Source organism: Cricetulus griseus, chromosome 6 (assembly GCF_003668045.3).
Source record: "Cricetulus griseus strain 17A/GY chromosome 6, alternate assembly CriGri-PICRH-1.0, whole genome shotgun sequence".
Classification (NCBI taxonomy): Eukaryota; Metazoa; Chordata; class Mammalia; order Rodentia; family Cricetidae; genus Cricetulus; species Cricetulus griseus.
Genome location: NC_048599.1, coordinates 68,760,613 through 68,782,154, shown reverse-complemented (window position 1 = coordinate 68,782,154; position 21,542 = coordinate 68,760,613). Strand labels below are relative to the sequence as shown.

At 37.2% G+C, this 21,542-nt stretch overlaps 1 protein-coding gene across 5 annotated transcripts in view; it reads right to left on the bottom strand.

Moving 5' to 3' along the window:
* The window catches only part of Mettl15 (methyltransferase like 15), a 152,519-nt gene that overhangs the window by 69,636 nt on the left and 61,341 nt on the right, over positions 1–21,542 (bottom strand). For all 5 annotated transcript variants that reach the window (XM_027422300.2, XM_027422301.2, XM_035446194.1 and 2 more), the window contains exon 4: positions 13,952–14,088. In XM_027422300.2, coding sequence (XP_027278101.1) covers positions 13,952–14,088 — 137 coding nt within the window. The remainder of the gene's footprint in view (positions 1–13,951; positions 14,089–21,542) is intronic.

The window sequence follows — 21,542 nt, the reverse complement described above, 5'->3', positions numbered from 1 at the left end:
CAAGATGGTAAAGCTACATCACATCCACAAAATAAACGCAAATGCAAAAACAAAACCCATTATTTCGTGTGCCAATTTTAAGAATTAATTTTGAAAAGTAAATCAGAGATGGGAAAAAGACAATGATAATTTAGTGGAGTCATACTTGGAGTTATAAATGGTTTTCTCAGTCTGTTAATAGAGCTCTAAGAAAGTACCACAGACTTGAATGAGCTATGAATACAGGGTCAGAAAGTCAAAGCTGAAGTTATCTTCAGTCTAGTTTCTAGTAAGGGCATGTCCTCTGCTCAAAAGGGAACATCTTACTGTGCCATATAGAGTACAAGTTGCAAAGATGAAGGTTGTGACCTTAAAGAAGATGGACAGGTACTTTTCTTCAACTTTTGTAAAGGGCACTAATCGATTTGAAGAGGTTCTGCTATCATGTCTTAATCACTTCAAAAAAGACACCATGTCCAGGGGGCAGAGAGATGATTTGAAGGTTAATAGTACTGCTTGCTCTTCCAGAAGAGCTGAATTTGAGTCCAACACCCAACATGCTGACTCACAAACACCTGTAACTCCAGCTTCAGGTGATTCAACAGCCTTTTCTGATCTGCTTGGGTTCCAAGCACACACACAGTGCAAAGAAAGATAGACACGAAAGCAAAACACCCACACACATCTTTAAAGGACTCATCTCCTAGTAATACTCTGTGCGACATACGTATGAAGGGTACAAAAGAAAGATGGAGAAATACCTTAAATCTAAGAAGTAGAAAATGCAAGGCAAATACACTTGTCTTGAATCCCCAAAAGCCAGAATGACATCAGGTAGGAGAAATATCTGAGCAGACATCTTCACCGTGGACTGTGGCCACAGCTAAAGCACAGTCTGAATTCCTCTCCTTGGCTTCTACTTTCCTGATACTGTCTTCCATTGGTATGTAGACAGAAGCCAGCAGTTGAGGAGAAAAGGATAATGATATAAAACTAAGTTATCTTCCAGGGGTAGACATCACTGTGGAGAAAGAAAGATACAGGGACTCAGGGTGACTATGCAGCAGACCCTTGAGAATTCAGGCTGTGGGGCAACATGGAAAGCGAGAAAAATCAGTTCACTTTATATATGCAGTCTGTGGGAAACTCCTCAACATATCTATCACCCGTTCTCCAGGCTACTATCAAAACTGCACATGAGGAGCAAACTTAATTATTGCCTGTGCCACATAAAATAAGTGTTTGCGGCTCAGTGTAGACATTAGATATTCCTCTGTAATCCCATCCCACTCCAAAGCATGTGCCCTGTCCTCATAGTGTCTACGTTTCACATTCTACCTCATTTCAAGGTAAATAAGACAAAACAAAACACGTTAAGGGACAGCAGTGTTTTAGATACTCAAATTCTTGAGGCAAACTGGTCTTTTAAGGCAAACAGATCCTAGAACATGTCCTTCCAAATAACATGCCCTTCCAAGTACCATCAGTTTCTGCTTTGTTTAAGCCTTAATAACACTTCCTATAATAAGTATTGTTCTTCAAAGCCCTGAGCTCCTGACTATGGGTAGAAACATGTGAGATACAGCTTCTGTCTTTGGTGAACAAGAATATGAAAGGTGTCTGTTTTCTTGTCTCAGCTGGGCGGTGGTGACATGTGCCTTTAGTTCCAGCACTAGAGAGGCAGAGATGGGTGGATCTCTGTGAGTTTAAGGCCAGCCTGGTCTACAAAGCCACACAGAGAAAACCCTGTCTTGAAAAAAAAAAAAAAAAAAAAAGACACTCCACTTTGCTGTCTCAGTGCTGGGCACCCAGTCTGGTTTGAACCTATACATTCCTAATACATTCTGGCAGCAGACTCTGTGAGCTTATATGTATGTCAGTTATTTTGTGTCTGAAAGACTGCCTCCTTGGGATCACTCACCACCTTTGGCTTTTATAACGTTTCTGCTTTCTTCTTCTACATAGGGAAGGAGTTTGATAAAGGCATCCCATTTAGAACTGAGTGTTCTATAGTCTCATTTTGCATAGTTCGGTTGTTGGTCTTTATGCTAATTCCTGTGTATCGCAAAGAAGTTTCTCTAATGTGAGTTGAGTGAGGAAGTGATCTATGGGTATACACATATGTCATTAGTAGTTATTTTACTGCTACATTCCTTTAGCCGAATAACAGTAGTACATTTTCCCCTAGGCCCATGATGTATGGAATCACAGGTTCTTGGCCATTTAAACAGTGTCAGGCAGGGGTTCTATCTCAGAACGGGCTTTAAATCCAATAAAAAAGGTGGTTGACTACTCCCATAACATCTGTGCCACTATTGCACCAGTATATATTACAGGCTGGTCACTGTTGTGGGTTTCAGGATTTATAGCTAAGTGACATTGATGATTACTTTTCTCCTCTGGTAGAATGAAGAGAACCTTCTAGTACCATGAAGGCTATTCACTATTCTAGTTAGGCATTGTTTAACATCACTGATTTTGATGACATAATTAAGTATTGTCTTCAGCAACAGGGTCTTATCATCATGTTATAGAAAGCAACCAACAGCCTTAGAAAAGCTTCATGAGGCATCTTTGGCCAATGACTCAACAAAATGTAACCTATTTCTGGCACTAAAGGTTTTACGTGGTAGAACAAGATGTCTTGTTGAAATATTACACACCCTATTATATGGAGGCTTAATTTAGATTCCTTTCTTATATGCATAGATTTTAGGAATCTTCTAGAGTAGTAGGTTTCCAAATGGTCTTTAGTGTTTGGTAGTTGTCTCTTCCTATAGTCCACCCTTTATCCCTCTCTTCCACCACTCTTCCTATTTAATCCCCCTAATCTAGTGTCCCCTCTATCTATTTATAACACTACCATCTACTTTCTCTTCCTTTGGAGATCCACTCCACCCTGCATCCACCCCAGTCCTTTACTAGGTAGCTAATGTCTGTGGTTATTTGGATTGTAGAATACATACCTGAAAGCTTAAAATTAACACCCAGGGGCTGGAAAGATGGCTCAGCAGTTAAGAGCACTGGATAATCTTCCAGAGAACCTGAGTTCCATTCCCAGAACTGACATGGCAGTTCACCACTGTCCGTAACTCCAGCTCCAGGAATTCTGACACCTTCACACAGATACACACACAGGAAAAACACCTATGCACACACCTTTGAACACCTAATTTTGACAAAGAAGCCAAAATAATACAATGGAAAAAAGAAAGCATCTTTAACAAATGGTGCTGACATAAATGGATATCATCATGCAGAAAATGCAAATAGATCAATATTTATCCCATGCATAAAACTCAAGTCCAAATTGATGAAAGATCTAAACATAAATCCAGTTACACTAAACCTGACAGAAAAGAAAGTGGGAAGTAGCCATGAATGCATAGGCACAGGAGACCACTTCCTAAATAGAGACCCAGTAGCATAGCACAGACACTGAAAGCAACAATCAATAAATGGGACTTCATGAAACTGAGAAGCTTCTGTAAGGCAAAGTTTATGGCCAATAAGACAAAATGCTAGCCTACAAAATGGGAAAAGATCTTCACCAAATCCACATCTGACAGACCCCCAAAATATACAAAGAACTCAAGAAACTAGACAACAAAATACCAAATAATCTAATTAAAAAATGGGGTACAGAGCTAAACAGAGAATTCTCAACAGAAGAAACTGAAGCAGCTGAAAGACATTTAAGGAATTGCTCAATATCCTTAGCCATCAGGAAAATGCAAATCAAAATGACTCTGAGATACTATCTTACACCTGTCAGAATGGCTAAGATCAAAAAATACTGAGGACAGCTTATGTTGGAGAGAATGTGGAATAAGGGGAACACTCCTCCACTGATGGTGGGAGTGAAAACTTGTACAGTCATTTTGGAGATCAGTATGGCGGTTTCTCAAAAAAGTGAGAATCAATGTACTTCAAGACCCAGCAACGCCAAATTTGGGCATATACCAAAGGATGCACAATCATATTACAAATATGTTTGCTTAACTATGTTAATAGAGCATTATTTGTAATAGCTAGGACCTGGAAACAACCTAGATGCTCCTCAACCAATGAATGGATAGAGAAAATGTGGTACACTCATACAATGGAGTATTAGCAGTAAAAAAACAATGATAGCTTGAAATTTGCATGCAAATGGATAGACCTAAAAAAAAAACAAAACAAAACATCCTGAGTGAGGTAACCCAGACTCAGAAACACAAATATGGTATCTACTCACTCATAAGTGGATATTAGACATAAAGCAAAGGGCAACCTGGCTATAATCCACAACCCCAGAAAAGCTAGGTAAAAAGGAGGACCCTGAGAGGGACACAAATGGAGGGTCCCAGTAAGGAGAAATACTTAAGATTTCCTGGGCAAACTGAGAGGGGAAATAGAAGGGAGGGCATGGGGGATGGGAACTTGAGGACTCAGGATGGCCTAGTAGGTGGAGGGACTAAGAGGGGGAGCAATGAAAGAGATATCTTGATAGAGGGAGCCATTATGGGGGTTAGGGAGAAACCTGGTACTAGGGAAATTCCCAGGAATCCAAAAGGATGACCCCAGCTAAGACTCCTTGCTACAGTGGAGAGGGTGCCTGAACTGGCTTATCCCTTTAATCAGATTAGTGACTATCCTAATGTCATCAATGAACCAACATCTAGTAATTGATGGAGCAGATGCAGTGATACATAGCTAAGCAATAGGCTGAGCTCCTGAACCTTAGCTGAAGACAGGAAGGAGGGATCATATGAGCAGGGAGGAGGCAAGATCATGATTGGGAAAACCATAGAGACAGCTGACCTGAACTAGCTCATGGACCCTGGACTGACTGACAGCTGGGGAACCTGCATGGGACTGAACTAAGCCCTATGAATGTGGGTGACAGTTATGTGGCTTGATCTGCTAGGTGGGGGGAGGTAGCAGTGGGACCAAGATTTAGCCTGGCTACATGAACTGGATTTTTAAAGCCCATTCCCTATGGTGGGATACCTTACTCAGCCTAGATGCATTGGGGAGGGGCTAGGCCCTGACTGAACTTGGTATGCCAGACTTTGTTGACTCCTCATGGGAGGCCTTACTGGCTCTGAGGACAACATGGAAGGAGATAGGGCAGAGGGAGGAGGGCATGGTGGGGATGAACTGAGGCTAGTATGTAGTGTGTGAAGTGCAAAAAAAAAAAAACAAAATATAAGAGGAAAGTATAAAAAAAAATATAACAAAAAAAACCAGCCATGCACATAAAATAAAAACAAAATCTATAATGGAGGAGTAAACATAAGTTTGTCATTTTCTGTTAGGGCTATCTCTTCCACCACCAACTAAAAAGTTTTTGCAATTCATCCCTTCTGGCAAAGGGAACACCAGTTTTTTTTGTTTGTTTGCTTGTTTGTTTTTTGAGTTTTTGAGTTTTTTCCCAGTTGGGTATCTATCAACCACACTCTAGGGTAGGATGAATGTCTAGAGTAGCTGGCCACCACAAAATGAATGCCATTGTTTTGTTTCTTTTTTTTGTGTTTGTGTTGGGGGGGTTATTTTGTTAGTTTTCTTCTTCAGAATTATTCTGTTTGGGTACTTTGGTCATAAAGACAGAAAGGTAACTAACACCCAGCCAATAGACTGAAAAGATTTTCACTTCTCAATCACCCATTAGAACTTCTACTTTCACTGGGCAGTGGTGGCTACGCCTTTAATCCCACCATGTGGGAGGCAGAGGTAGCCAATATCTGTGAGTTTGACGCCAGCCTGGTCTACAGAGCTAGTTCAAGGACAGCCAAGGCTATACAACAACAACAAAAAAGTCTCAAAAAACAAAAAAAAATTCTTTCTGTTAATAATCTCAAGCTTCCCATTTTTAATGGAATTCTAAATGTTTTGACAAATTTATACCAAAGTAGCTATCATAGCATCCCTACTCAAAATCCTAAAACTAATTTAAAAACTTTCTCTCTCTCTCTCTCTCTCTCTCTCTCTCTCTCTCTCTCTCTCTCACACACACACACACACACACACACACACACACACACACACATACACCCCTTGATTGTTCTTAGTTGAACAATCTTGAAGTTCTTAGTTGAACTTTGTGAATAAGGACATCATGTCACACTGTCAAAAATCTAGAAAATGCCTGGAATGGAATTTAATATTATGATACAATAATATTTTATCTAATCCCTCAAGAATTGTTAGTCATGTGCCTTGGCAAGTATAAAGAAAGTAGTCCAACCCTACTACATAACCAAGTAACACAGAATGGTTTGTTAGTGGCTAATTGAAAACCTATAGTATTGAAAGGCAGACAAGATTTCAGTAATTTTACCCATAATTTCCACTTCATGTTCTTCCTCTTGGAAACATACATTTGTTTATTGGTATATGAGCCCAAGGAGTCCATATCACTTATTTACACCCTGTTCTTCCTTCTGTGTGTAGCAATAAAAATTTGGCCCATGTATCTCAAATCTTCCCAAATTTAATATCCGTATCTTTCTTCCTTCATGTATAACTCTGGGGCAAGACTGTAGAATCTTTTTTCGTTTTGTTTTGGTTTTTTGTTTGTTTGTTTGTTTTTGAGACAGGGTTTCTCTGTGTAGCTTTGTAGATCAGGTTGGCCTTGAACTCACAAAAATCTGACTGCCTCTGCCTCCCTAGTGATGGGATTAAAGGCGTGAGACACCACCGCCTGGCTTAAGACTATGATTTCTTTACATTCCTAGTTCTACCATATACTAATGAGAAAAAAAATGAGGCAATTACTTAACCTTTCTGTTTCAAAGTTTTCTCATCTTAAAATAGAGATAACAATGGTACCTGTTATAGACTAAAATATCCCTTCCAAACTCATGTGTTGAATATATATGCTTCATCTGGTAGTGCTGTAGTGGGAAGCTTATCTCCTTCAAGAGGTAGTCCAAGTTGGCAAAAGTAGATCACCATGAACAAGCTTTTGAAGGAATTAGCTAAATTTCTAGTTCTGGCATCCCTTTCTGCTTCCTGGTGTGTCATTGGAACTAAATTCTGATGCCAAGTGCTTAGCCACTATACCAACGATTAAATATTCCAAAATCATGAGTTGACATGAATCTTCTTGTTGTTTCTGGCATATATTTAGTCACAGTGAGACAAAAGAAACGAATACAATACCTGCCAGTTATAAATCCCGAGATAGTCAGGCCTAGGAAACCACTAAGTATATCTTTTTAAGAAGTTGTGAAATGGTTTTCATGGGTCATAATCAGCATTTTATGAAACAGAATGAAGGGAATAGGAATATTAAGTGTTATATGAAATTAAATTACTAACAAAACAACTTTCTTAAAATCATTGACATATTTGGCTATATTCTATGTATTTGTTCAAAATGTACATTTTTTGATTTATGAATAGTTTTGATCTAAAAGTTTTTTACACAATGTGTTTTGATCATGTTTCCCCTCCCCCAACTCCTTGAAGAATCTCCACATGATCTTGCCCATACAACTATATGACATGATATCTTTGAACTACAGTTGGTAGGTAGTCTATTACCTTTTCACAAAGACAGCTAAAAAAAGATGTTGTAAATATAACCTTTGCCCATGGGATAGCAACATTACAGGATGAAGTTATTTTTTGTGAAAGTAAGACACTGATCTTTGGTTTAAAATTCCTAAGGTTTGATGAAAATGTTTATGTCATAAGCATGTAACTGGTTTTCATGAAATTTCTAAGTTCTGAGAACTATAAAGAAATTAAGGCATGTAGCTTACATCATCACTAAGCTTACAATGTAAGGCAAAATAGATAGGAATCAGATAATTTCATGAATATTTAATTATGGTTGGGATCATGACAGTTAATAAGAACAAGGTAACATGGTATCAGTATTATTCTAGTCTAGAACATCTATGATGATTTCCAGAGGAAATTAACTCCAGCCATGACCAGATGAATGCTATCTTGGAAAAGGAAGTAGAAATGTTAGAACAGGAGAGGATGTTTGTAAGTAGTGAGAACAGAATATTCAAAGATCCTTAAATGTGAAGAGGATAGCACATTGAGAGGAACTATAGAACAAGTCATCAGGACAGATACAAGAGACACATTAAAGAGTTAAGCTAGAGTAGATGGCATATGACCTTGTTCAAGATTTTGTACTTAAGACCAATGGAAAGGCACCAGAGTATTTAAATCAGGGAACACTTTTTAATAATATTTGCATTTTATCAAAACTGTGCATGCTGAATAAGTTAATGGAGAATAATTGAACAGTATCCAGAACAGATGGGAGACTAGGAATTACCATTGTCTAGCAGGTATTACCATGTAAATAGCTAATCTTATCAACTTAATGGTACTGAGAATCATCTAAGTTAGTGAAGCACATCTCTGGGTACAGTGAATTAATTAATGATAGAGAACCTGCCCTGAATGTAGTAAGTACCATACTATAGCCTAGGAAACAGACAGAATAAACAAGAATGGGGTTTTTTTAGATAGTGCCTGTATTCTCTTTTTCTGCTTCCTGGAGACCATGACCTGAGCTGCTCTGAAGAACCAGACTCACCTGCTTTGGTTTTGACAGAGAATATAACTAGATTACTTCTAGTTACTGTCATTTGGTTTAAAGTGCATAAGAAGCAACCTGAAACTATGAATTACAGACTTTTCCCTTTTTTGACTTCATATGCAAATCTGACAAAATTTGAGACATAGTAGTTTAACAAGAAGATAAGGTAAATGTTAAGCATCTAATGTAAGGATGACACACACATAATTATGAATATATTGCACCATATAGATAAATTCTCCAATTATATCGCTATAGAGGATACTTTTTAAATTACTGATAACAAAAACTGCTTAGCTTTTAAAAATCTGCTTTAAAAAAATTCAATAATAAAATCAGCATAATTTTTGTTTCCCTCTTCAACATTTCTATATTTTCTGAACTTACTGTATGGAATGCATATTGTTCCTCAGTTCATTAGAAAGAATCCTACATGTGTTTAAATTGCCTTCAACATCCAGCTTCCAGTAAGCTAAGACTAAACTTAGTGCCCTGCTGCTCCAATTTAAATGTGTTTCCTCAGCATAGTCTTCAGAGGCAGTGGGGAAAGGTCCACTCTTCAAACAGCAGGTAATCTAACATGTCATCTTTTCTGAAAGAGCTAAAATTGGTTAACAGAGAAGTCAGCATTTGCCAGAATTGTTCAGTTTTCAGAGAAAATGCTGGTTTCTAACTTTGTTTTGACAGGGTAAATAATAGGAAAATTTTCAGAAGTGTAAAGTGTTTTAAAATGACAGCAACATAAATACATGAAGAAAAATAATTATCTATTTTCTCAAAACATGTTCTTACTATTACATTGTGTTCTCTAACACAAATATTGGTTCCTTGTTTCAAGAAGATAATATTACATTAAACATCCAGTATTCCCCAAAATGACTTCCATTCAAATTTTTTATTGTGAACATTTTATACATATAGATACAATAAGGTGTATATATGTGTGTGCATATACGTTTAATATATACTATATATTATGATTTACATGAATATGCAAAGATATGGTCATAAAGTATAGATTCTTTTAACTGTTGTTCCCTTCTCAAAGACTCCTGCCTTCAAGTCCTCAATAAGTATCTATGCAGACAATGTATACAATGTTTAAGCCTAAGGAGGTGTCTTGTTAGGTGCTGCCTCTTTTATTTAGACAACCTGCATTATAAAAAAGCGTACATTTATAAGGATATTATAAATATCTTTTAAAATGAGAAGGGAAGAAAAGGAAGGATGCAGAGGTCATAAGGAAGCAGAAATTCTGAGTCAGGTGTAGATTAGAAGAAAGGATATATGATAGGTAGATTTTAGTTGGGGGGTGTTAGAGGAGGAAGGGAGGGAGAAGGGAACTGGGATCGTCGTGTAATTCAATTTTGTTTGTAATTCAAATATATAAAAAACAAAACAAAACAAAACAAAAAAATGATTGTGTATGTTCCCTATATCTTCACTAGCTAAATTATACTCCATAATGTTTCATTATAATTCCACCCTCTATAGTGTATCATTACAACTGCATTAGCTTCATTACCACTACTAACTTGAAACATCTTTTCAAAGTCTTCAGTGATGAAATCTAACGAGAACTTTAATGTCCACTTTGACAATTGGATTTGTGGTCTTCTTATCAATCTTTAAAAACTCATTCTGTATTAATGCATTAATCCTTTTATATTGATCATATTTTGTTCTTAAATTTACTGTTTAAAATTAGTATATCATTTAATAAGCAGGATTTTCATTTTATAGAATATGATTTCTAAATTATGAGTTATAGGTCTGTGACTTTGATTAGGCAAATTCCTCAAGCCTATGTTTTGCGTCAGTTTTCTTTTAGGAACTTTCTTACCATTTTTCTCACATATCTTCCTCTTTTTATGTAATATAAAAATGAAGTTTCATTTTTTTATGTAAAGCTGAATGGCATTATCAGTCCTACTTATTAATAATAATAAGTGATAACTTTATAAATAAGTATAAATATTTTGTCTTTCTTTAAATGGTTTTATTTACTGGAATCTCTTTGCAACTAACTGGGTCTAGTCTCAAGATGATACCGTACTGATTCATTACAATCTTTTTACAGCATCATATGACATCTGGCAATACAAGCTTCCTCTGGTTTTTATTCAAAAAGATGTCCTTTCTATCCACTATAAATGAAACATCACATCACTCAAATAAAAAAAAAACAAAATATCAGTTAAGATAAAATTAAGATGCTTTCTGGAGGTGGATTACATTGATAATTTTTTTTCCAGTAGGAAAAAAAAAAAGAGGTTTTCAAAAAAAGTAATTTCTTCCACCCCCAAACAAATGTTTCCTTTTGTTCAAATCTTGTACTGCATTTAATAAAGTTATACTTTATCAGCCGGGCGGTGGTGGCGCACGCCTTTAATCCCAGCACTCAGGAGGCAGAGGCAGGCGGATCTCTGTGAGTTCGAGACCAGCCTGGTCTACAAGAGCTAGTTCCAGGACAGCCTCCAAAGCCACAGAGAAACCCTGTCTCAAAAAACCAAAAAAAAAAAAAAAAAAAAAAAAAAAAAAAAAAAAAAAAAAAGTTATACTTTATCAGAAAGAAAAACTTGTTATTAATTAATTTATTTACTTTTAGTGCCTGTTGTGAATGGAGTTTTTATATCACTTCCTATATGAGGTATTTAAATTTACACGGATTTTTAAATTACAGCTAGCTATTTTATCATATCAGCTGTTGGGCTTTTTTAAGTAATTATTTTATTAAAATTAGAAACAACCTTGCTTTACATGTCAATCCCAGTTCCCTCTCCCTTCTCTCCTCCCCTGCCCCCCACCAATCCCTTATCCCATGGACTTTCTGCTCCCCAGGGAGGGTGAGGTCTTCCATGAGGGATCTTTAAAGTCTGCCATATCATTTGGAATAGGGCCTAGACCCTCCCCCATGTGTCTAGGCTGAGAGAGCATCCCTCTATGTGGACTGGGCTCCCAAAGTCCATTCGTGTACTAGGAATAAATACTGATCCACTACCAGAGGCCCCATAGATTAACCAGACTTCAAAACTGACGACACCCTCGAGCCTTCATCCAGTAGCTGATGGAAGCAGAAGCAGACATAAACAGCTAAACACTGAGCTGAACTCTGGAATCCAGTTGCAGAGAGGGAGGAGTAATGAGCAAAGTGGTCAAGAATAGACTGGAGAAATCCACAGAAACAGCTGACCTGAAGAAGGGGGAGCTCATGTACCTCAGACTGATTTCTAGGAAACCAGCATAGGACTGTTCCAGCTGTTTGTTTTTTTATTTCTAACTATGTGCATATGTATGTATGTGAATGTATGTAGGGGTGAGAATAAGGTACATGTTCGAGTACAGCTGTCAGTAGAATACAAAAGACGTTGGATCCTCAGGAGCTTGTGTTACAGGTGGTTATGAGCTGACCTGCATGGGTTCTGGGAAGTGAAAACAGACCCTTAGAAAGACCAGCACATGCATCTGACCGCTGAGCCATATTTGGCTTATATTTTGGGATTTTAACTATCAGTTAAATAACTATAACAAAAAGAATGAATGAATATTTTTTAAGTTTCTTACTTTTGTCAGGCCTTTTTAAATTATAAATATAAAAGTAAAATTCATGTATATTGCTTTAAGTAATACTTGTCTAAACAGAAAATAATTGCATTTGATCATTGCTAAGACATGTTTTATATTTAGATTGCTTCCTGGGGCCAGCAAGATGGCTCAGTGCCATCAAACCATAGTACGTGAGTTTGAGACTATGGACTCACATTGTAGAAAGAGAAAACTAACTCCCACAAGTTGTCCTCTGACCTCTACATGTGTGGTGCAGCACACACATGCACAAAAGAAAAAACAAATAAAAGTAAATAAAAATTATTTCTCTTATATTAATTTATTTAAGTGGAATATTTTTAATAAAACAGCTAGATGATTATTATTTCTTTTAAACTTTTATATGCCCAACATTAGTAGCTTCCACATCTACAGAGTGAAAAAATATTACACTTGGTAAAAATAAATTCTACTTAAAATAAACACATCTATGTTACACTTTGGGTAGGAGAAAGTCTTAGAAATAAAAAAAATAACCCCATTTTGTTAAACCACATTTTCTTATTATTTCTAGAAGAAAAGAGAAAATTAGATCAAGTCTTTCTGAAAGTAATGGAATTTCAGAGAAATTGACATTACTGAGAATTTCATTGCGAGCATGAATCTTGCTTGTTAGATCTGCAAAATCAGCTGAAATAGTGGGAAATACACCCCACATGAATGCAGAATGTTTCTATTCTTAGATTCTGGATAAACCTTCCCATGGCCATACTGTGTTGTTTCATTGTTAGATAGTGGTAAGTAATAATGAGTTCATATAAAGTCAAATTCCTCTCAAATCCCATCTGTTTTCCTGATTCCAGGTGCTGAGTGTGAGAGAATAAAAATCTCCACTCCTGAAAATAGTCCTTAAACCTGGAAATAGCTAAGTTCCATGACATTTTCTCTTCTAGACTAAAGTACTATAAATACCATGTGACATAGGTTTTACTATGTGACTCACAATGTTCTTCAATGAGTGTTCATTAAAACAATATTTAACATGGTGTGTGTACCCACATGTGAGTGTGCATTCTATGGCTTGCATGGGGAGAGCAGAGATCACTGGACAACTTGTAGAAGTTGGCTCTACCTTTCCACCATGTGAGATTCATGGACTAAACTCAGGTAGTCAGGCTTGGAGGCATGCACACTTTCCTACTGAACTATATCTGGGATTCTACTTACTTATTTTAAAAGTGGCAGAGTGAGAGCACACTTAGTTCCAGCAAAAGGACAAATCACTGTTTGTATGTGAATCTCAGGAAATTCAGAGAAAGCAGCTGCGTTATTGTGAGATATAGAGACTCTGTGAATCTCATATTCTTTATTCAGCTAACTTTATAGAAAGTAACTACTGAATTTTTGTATTGTATTCCATTGTGAAATATTTTGAGAAGATGTCTTGATATCTTGCCCAGACAGGGCTTATGCTCCGAGTCTCAAGACTGAGATCAATGTGCCTCTGCCTGGTAAGCAGTACATACTAGAGGAAGACATCACTAAATACACCTAACAAGAGTGATTGATTTCCTGACAATATGTTGTCAAAATACTGTTTGTGGAAATTTTCAATATATATTCAATCTTGTATACAAGAGTCATTTTTTTAATTTTATTTCTACAGATTTGGAAACTATAGGTGCATTGATATCATTACTTTATGTGGCATTGTAAACGTTACTTACATTAATTCTTTCTCTCGCAGGGATGGGTGTGAAAAGTGAAATAGCCAGTAAGGAAAAAAAAATACAACATTCAAGGCGAAACAAATTCCAAGAAGATAACCCAAACTTGGTAAAACTCAGCATCAAAATTAAATAGAAAATTACTTACGGATACACTTCTGAAAGCTTCTCAGCTATTGCATAAGCTGTTGGGTCTCGGTCTAAGGCATAGATAGTAATATCTGGTTCTTTCTGAAGAATGGCTTTCGTGTGTCCTCCTGAACCAAATGTCATATCTAGAAAGACCTTATCAATACAGAAAAAGAAAGTTACCCTTTAGTATGAACATAACATTGTTTTCACCTCCTTTAATTTGTAGAAGCAGACAATTTTAGAGATAGGAACCAACATAAAAGTAGTATTGTTTGCCCTAAATTCAAATTTTCAGAAACAAGACTTGGCTGTGTTTAAAAAAAGAAAGCCTCACCAGAATATCAGTAAAATCCACTGAAAAACCAAAACATATTAATATTTCAGCATGAGGTCAAATTGGCCATAGCACTGTGATGCAGCTTTGGTGGTTTATAGCCAGCTGAAAACTAGTAATATTTCTAATAAAGTCTCATTATTGGAGATGGCTTAAAATTGGTGTGGCCCACATCATACTGATTTCATTAAATACTTGCAATGAAATATGGATATATTCATGAAGATGGGAATGAGAATGGGTATTTCCAAAAACAGTCACAGAACAAATAAAATATAATCTGAAAAGTGAAAAATTAACAAATACAAAGAGAAAAAGTCAAAGGCTTCTTATGTTTAAACATCTGAGGGAAATGCTAAGCTTGTCATTAAATTATGTATTTGTCTGTGGAAAACCCACTACAGTAACACAATTCTAATACCTTTAAATGTCTCCAGTGTTCAAAAGCAATTAAAATAAAACACATATAATAAACTATACAGACTGAGCAGGTTATAGTCATGCATATAAAGATGTATGTAATGATAATTAATGAAAAAAGGAAGCCATGAATTTGAAAGAGAGCAGAGAGGGGTATAATGCAGTGTTTGATGGAGGAAAAGGAGGAGGGGATGATTTAATTATATTACAATCTCAAGAAATAATTTTTAGGAAAGATTTAAAAGAATATGCCATTCAGTACTGCCTAATTGAATATTATTTCTCATCTAAAGCATGACTCCTTGGAGATTGTAAGATCTGCCAATAATTCTGCCAAACACTAGAATATCTTTCCAGACATACAATGTAGGAATTAGATCTCAATCTTATTAGTTATCTTACTTGGTCACATTGTAAAGAGAATTCTAAAATTACAGTTGAGCAAGACACCAGATCTGGACCATAAGAAACAGTGTACAAATTAATTGGTTAAGAATGATTTGGTACTGGCCTCCCAGACAGCATCTGGGGTTGATGTGTTCCCCCTTGTTCAGGCAGCTGTTTCTGTGGGTTTTACCAGCCTGATACCGACCCCTTCAATCTTCATTCCTCCCTCTCTTCAACTAAGTTCCAGAGTTCAGTTCAGTGTATATCTGTGGATGTCTGCCTCTGCTTCCATCAGCCACTGGGTGAGGGCTCTAGGGTGGCATAAAAAGTAGTTATCAATCGCATTTTAGGGGAAGGGCGTTTAGGTTATCCTCTCCACCACTGCCTAGATTGTCAGTTCGTGTCATCCTTGTAGGTCTCTGGAAATCTCCCTAGTGTCAGATCTCTCCTCGGACCTATAATGGCTCCCGATAATATGGTATTCACAGGATTGATCCAGACCCCTGAACATGGATGTCAATGAGGAGGCCGCTGTACTCCAGGGGGCCCCTAGTAGTGGATTAGTACTTTTCCCTGGTGCAAGAAGGGCCTTTGAGAACCCACCCCACGTGTAGGGATACACTCTGGCCCTGGACACATGGGGAAGCGCCTAGGCCCAGCCCAGAATGATGTGGTAGACTCTGCGGGGCCCCCATTGAGGGCCCTACCCTGACTGGGGAGTGGAGGGTGGATGGGGTGGGGGGTAGGTCGGGGTGGGAGAAGGGGGGGGTGAGGGGAGGGAGAAGGAGAAGGGATTGACATGTGAAACAAGCTTGTTCCTAATTTGAACTAATAAAAAAGAATTAAAAACACAAAAAAAGAATGATTTGGTAGTTAGGGAAGTCTCTGAACATCCTCCCAAAGTCATGTGTTTCATCCAATGGGCTATTTCAATAAAGTCACTGGTAATATAAAGACAGTGTAGTAATGCTGGATACAGTGAAAAATAGCCAAAGATTATTAACCAAGGTTAAAACACATGTTAGTACACAAGAGGGGAAATTCCTGAAATGGACTAAAATATGCTCCATGAACATTAAAGCCTACTTAATCTAGAGGAAATCTTCTTACTAAAGTAGAAAGAGGATGGCCATAAAACAGAAAGTGAATTAAACATAGTAAAAATATGTACAAACAGCACGAACGTAAAATTTTTACTTGTGTATTTTTACGTGATGTGTATAGCATATATGTTTCTGTATGACATGTCTGTGTGCATGTATATGCACATGGGAGAATTACATGTGCCTGGCTTTACATGGATTCTGGGGCTTCTAACTCAGTTTCTCATACACATGTGATAAGTTCTTCTTATAGTAGCCATTTGCCTAACCCCAGCACAAAAAAATTTCAGAACCTAACCTTATATTTCTATCAGCATTGGTACAAAAAGAATGGCTATATTTTTTATACCACTTTCAACAGTAATTTGACATTTTAAGAAATTCATGTTTAGAGGTGCTGCAGAGATGGCTCAGTGGTCCAGAGCACTGGTTGCTCTTCAAGTGGATCCTGTTTCAATTCCCAGCACCCACTTGGAAGCTCACAATCATCAGTAACTCCAGTTTCAATGAATCCAAAGCTCTCTTTTGGCCTCTGCAGGCATCATACATGTGCACTATACACAAACATACATGCAAACAAAATACAAATGCAAATGACATATAAACAAATTAGTATTTTAAAGAAGAAATACATATGCAAATCTCATAATCAAAGGACTTTATTTCCCAGTGTATACATTCATGCACTTAGCAAATAGGCAAAAACTTCTAATTTACAAATCTTATATCCATCCTCACCTGTGTTTTAAAATCATGAGTTCAGCATAATCTAAACAAAGAACTTTCCCCAGGCAAAGCTTATATTGTATCAACATCAAATATTGCCAGCACACTAGATTTAAATACACAATTTTCAAATGATTAACTTTTCCCAAGACAAATAAATCCTAACAAGTTTTTAAAAAGGGAAAGTCTCCTTATTTATTCTAGAATAGTTGAGATGATGATTACAATTTATATGATTTTTTAATATATCATGATTATGTTCTTGGAGATATACTATCAAGCAAGAAAATTTCTTTATGAGAAGAAAATTATTTAGATAAATGCAACAGCAAGCAAAAAGTGGGCAATAAATGGTATTTATGAAACAGGAAGTGAACACCATCGCATGTTCTGGGTGAATAGGTGATCTGAATCATCACTTTTAAAATTATAATCTGCCTTGTAAGGTTTTCATTCTCTTGGAGAGTTAATATGACATTAGGGCACAGTTTTCATATTACAAGTTGATAGTAAAGTAGGAAATGGAGGCACCCCTTCCTTAGAAATTTACAAAACAAATCAATATGAATGTTTCAAAGACCCTTTCTAAAAGCTTCCTGTAGAAACATGTCACAAATGTTATCTCATGTTACCTCCTGTAACTTACTTAAAAAAATCAAATTTACTATTGATACTGAATCGGTTCTGGTTAATTCATTTATTAACTGCATAGCCCTGACCATACCATTTTAGTTCTCTGAACTTGAGGAATTTCCCCTGAGAAGAAACAGAAGTAACTTTTCAGTTTACCAAGCATAAGAGTTATCCTGCCTGCTCTAATGAAAACTCAGGGAAGGAAAATGAATGAGTGAAAATACACAGTATTTTTAGGAAAGGAAAATGCAGGCAAGACATAACAACTTAAGATGACTGCAACAACTATGATGACCAGATACAAGTCTTCCCGTGTTTTTTTCTAAACAAAGTAAAAGGAGAGGGAAATACAGAAGAAGAAAACAAATGAAAACACGAATGGCATAACACAAGTCATAGCAGATGTGGCATTGTCCATATTACCAACCCTCCTCAATGGGATCAATTAGGTACTAGGGAAAATGTCTTTCCTCTAGGTTTCCTACTTCTCCTTTTCTCTCCATCCTCAACTCTCAGTCTCTAACTCTTCTTCCTCTTTCCCACTCTGAGCCAGGGTGAGTTTTGAGGTGTGTTTACTTATCTCCTGTACACTTCCTTCTCTTTTTAGGCAGATTTTGTTTTAAATAATCTTATTTTACATACCAATCCCAGTTCCCTCTCCCTAGTCCTTCCATGCCCCCCACCAACTCCTCATCCCACACCCCTCATCTACTCCCCAGGAAGGGTGAGGCCTCCCGTTAGGGATCATCAAAGTCTGACAAATTATTTGGGTCACCACCTAGGTGCTCCCCTGTGTATCTAGGCTAAGAGAATATCCCTCCATAGAGAATGGGTTCCCAAAGTCCATTCATGCACTAGGGATAAATACTGGTTCCACTTAAATGTTTTTTAGAATATATGTTCCTTGTGAGTTTTTTTCAGCACAGGGAAAAAGTTGTATTTCCTATCTTTCGGAGACCACCAAAACCATTGTATTGTAAAGAAGCACCACATCTTTTAGTAAAAATAAACAGAAAACACTGGTTAAGCAGCAGGGAAACTGTATTTAAGAAGAGATACTTCTTTGAAATTGGATTGAGGAAAAAGAAAAGATGGACAAGTTGTGACTTGACTAGTATAAAACGAGAGCAGGTTTCTGGGTGATGGTTTCTGGGTGATGGATTGAAAGGATGAACACTCAGTTATGGAATCCCAGTAATTCTTGTGGTGTCTCTGTTCCTCTGCAGACATGACTTTGGGTTTGGGTGCGTACATATAAGCAGAACAAAAGGACTCTGGAAAAGTCACTGGGGCATGAAGTGCACATGTCATGCAGGCACCTGCACACTTCAAGATGAGGGGGTATGTGGAGAGGATGGAAGACAGTGTCTTCTCAGAATTCAAATAAAAATGGTTTAAAGAAGAAATAAACTACTTCCCACTTAGTATGTACACAACAATAGAACATTAACGTGTGCTTATTGATATGATGTGAACAAAAGAACTAAGGATGCGAGGGTCAGCATATAGAATCAAGTGATACCAACTAGTATGCATCAGCCAAGAAACAGCTGCCAAAATGTTGGACTCTTTAAGAGCTCAGCAAAAGTAGTAAACTTCCCAGACAATCAAACGGCTAGTTAACAATTAAATTGATTCATTAAAAAAGAAAACTCTTTGAGAACATTAATAATTTATAGTTCATTGTAATGTTTAATTCTGTAACATGCTATATTTGTCAGTTGGCAATCTTAATATTTAAAATGAAAAAAGTATTTATACTTTAGGTTAACTGTTTTGATGTAATACAATTAAATAATGTTTTACTCCATAGTCATCTAAAATTTAAAAAAAAATCCTGATTTAACTATTCCCTCCACAGTGAATTAACAACTGAATCACAGCTGCAGATCTGATTTAGATATAGGAAAGAAAAAGCAAAAGTGATACAACTGAATATTCTAATCCTTCAATTTATGAGGAGACAGAGGTCCAGAAGGAAGCTGGTTGAGTGCCATGTTAATATTAAATCTGTCATCCCATAATGGTCCCTGTCAAAATTATATGGTATTGCTGAAACGCAAATGATTTGATTTGATTTTTGCTTTAATTTATTTTTGGGGGGTGGGGATAGGGTTTCTCTGTGTAGCTCTGGCTGTCCTGGCACTCTTTCTGTAGACCAGGCTGCCCTCAAATTCAGAAATCCACCTGTCTCTGCCTCTCCAGTCCTGGGATTAATGGCGGGTGCCACTGCCATCTGGCTTATGGACTTGGGTTGAAGAATGAACTTTGCTCCATATGTCTCTACCATCATACTTGCTCATAGTGTTTATGAAGCTAAGCTGGCTGAACATATTCCAAGAACAAACAATTGTTTTGCATATTGCTGAGTATAAATTCTGCTTACTATTATCAGACTCTGATGAAGACAAAAGTACTCCCAGGTTATAACTTTAAGGTTGATTTTTTTGAATTTAAAAATAGTACTGAAAATTGAAACATTAAAACCAAAGAACCATGGATGGATAAAGCTAATAATCACAAATGATTTCATTTAATCTCCTACTCATACTAACTTTCATCTCTCTGGACTATACTAAGCCCTCTATTTGCATGCTTCCTATGTTTGGATGTCTTTTAAGACTTTGGTAATGCTCCTCACTGAAGATGGAAAGTGATAGAGACCAGTGTACCTGACATCATCAACAGAGACTAGGAGACTTATAAATTGATTTCTTTTCAATATAGCAGTTCTAATCATTAAACAATTCACATTGGAACACCACTGCTAAAATTGGACATGAAGAAATTTTTAGCCATGAACAGCATGAGGGCAGATCTCCCAATTACATTTTCCTAATGTTGATTAGTCATTTCCAATCTGTGCAAGATTTTTAATAGAAAGTTACCATCTGAATTTGGAAACAATATGGCCTGGCTTCACTTTAAGATTTCTTCCTAAAAATTTTTTTCTGCAGATTTTTAATTTTTACTTTCTTTTAAAGAAATAAAGTGCTGAATTCCTGAACTCCACCTAATGTTTGGCTGTGCGTTTCTGCATATGCCTACATCAGCAGCTGGATCATGCTTCTCTGATGACAATTGGGACAGGCACTAATCTGGTCACAGGAGACAGCCAGTTCAGGCTATTACCCACTTTCAAAAAGTCTAACCTGGGTCCTCCACATAGACTTCTGGGGTATTCCCCTATGCCAAGGTTTTGCCCAACCCCAAAGTGAGCCCATCAGTCCTCTTCAAGACTCTTCCCCTCCTTCCAAACCCTCTCCTTATCTCTCATGTTCCCATCCGCACCTGCCCTCAGTCCACTCACAAAATCTCTTCTGTTTCCCCTTACCAGGGAGATCTGAGTATCCCCTACTTGAACTCTCCTTGTTACCTAGTGTCTCTGGGTCTGAGGATTGTAGCTTAGTTGTCCTTTATTTTATAGCTAATATCCTTTTATGAGTGAGTACATATCATGTTTATCTTTCTGGGTTTAGATTATATCATTCAGGATAATTTTTTTTCTAGATTTATCAGAGGAGAAAGTAGTGTAGGAGCCAGAGGGATCAAGGAGGACCATGGGAAGGCTCACACAATCAACTAACCTGGGCTCTTAACGGGATCACAGAGACTGAACTGACAACCAGGGAACCTGCATGAAATTGACCTAGGCATTCTGCATATATGCCATAGTTGTGTAGCTTGGTTCTCTTATGGGACTCCTAACAGGGGGTGTCTCCAACGTTTTTCCTTATTTTTGGGACCCTGTTCCTCATGTGTCACCTTGCCCATCCTAAACACATGGGGGTGCTTAGTCTTAATGCAAATTGATATACCATGGTTTAATGATATTCATAGGAGACCTGCACTTTCCTGGATGGAGATGGAATAGAAGATGATTGGGGGGGATGAGGAAGAGGGATTGGTGGGAGAGAATGGGGAGGGGGAAAGGCTGCATCTGAGATATAAAATAGATGAATAAACAAAACAAAATGATGAGACATGTGCCCCCCAAAAAGAAA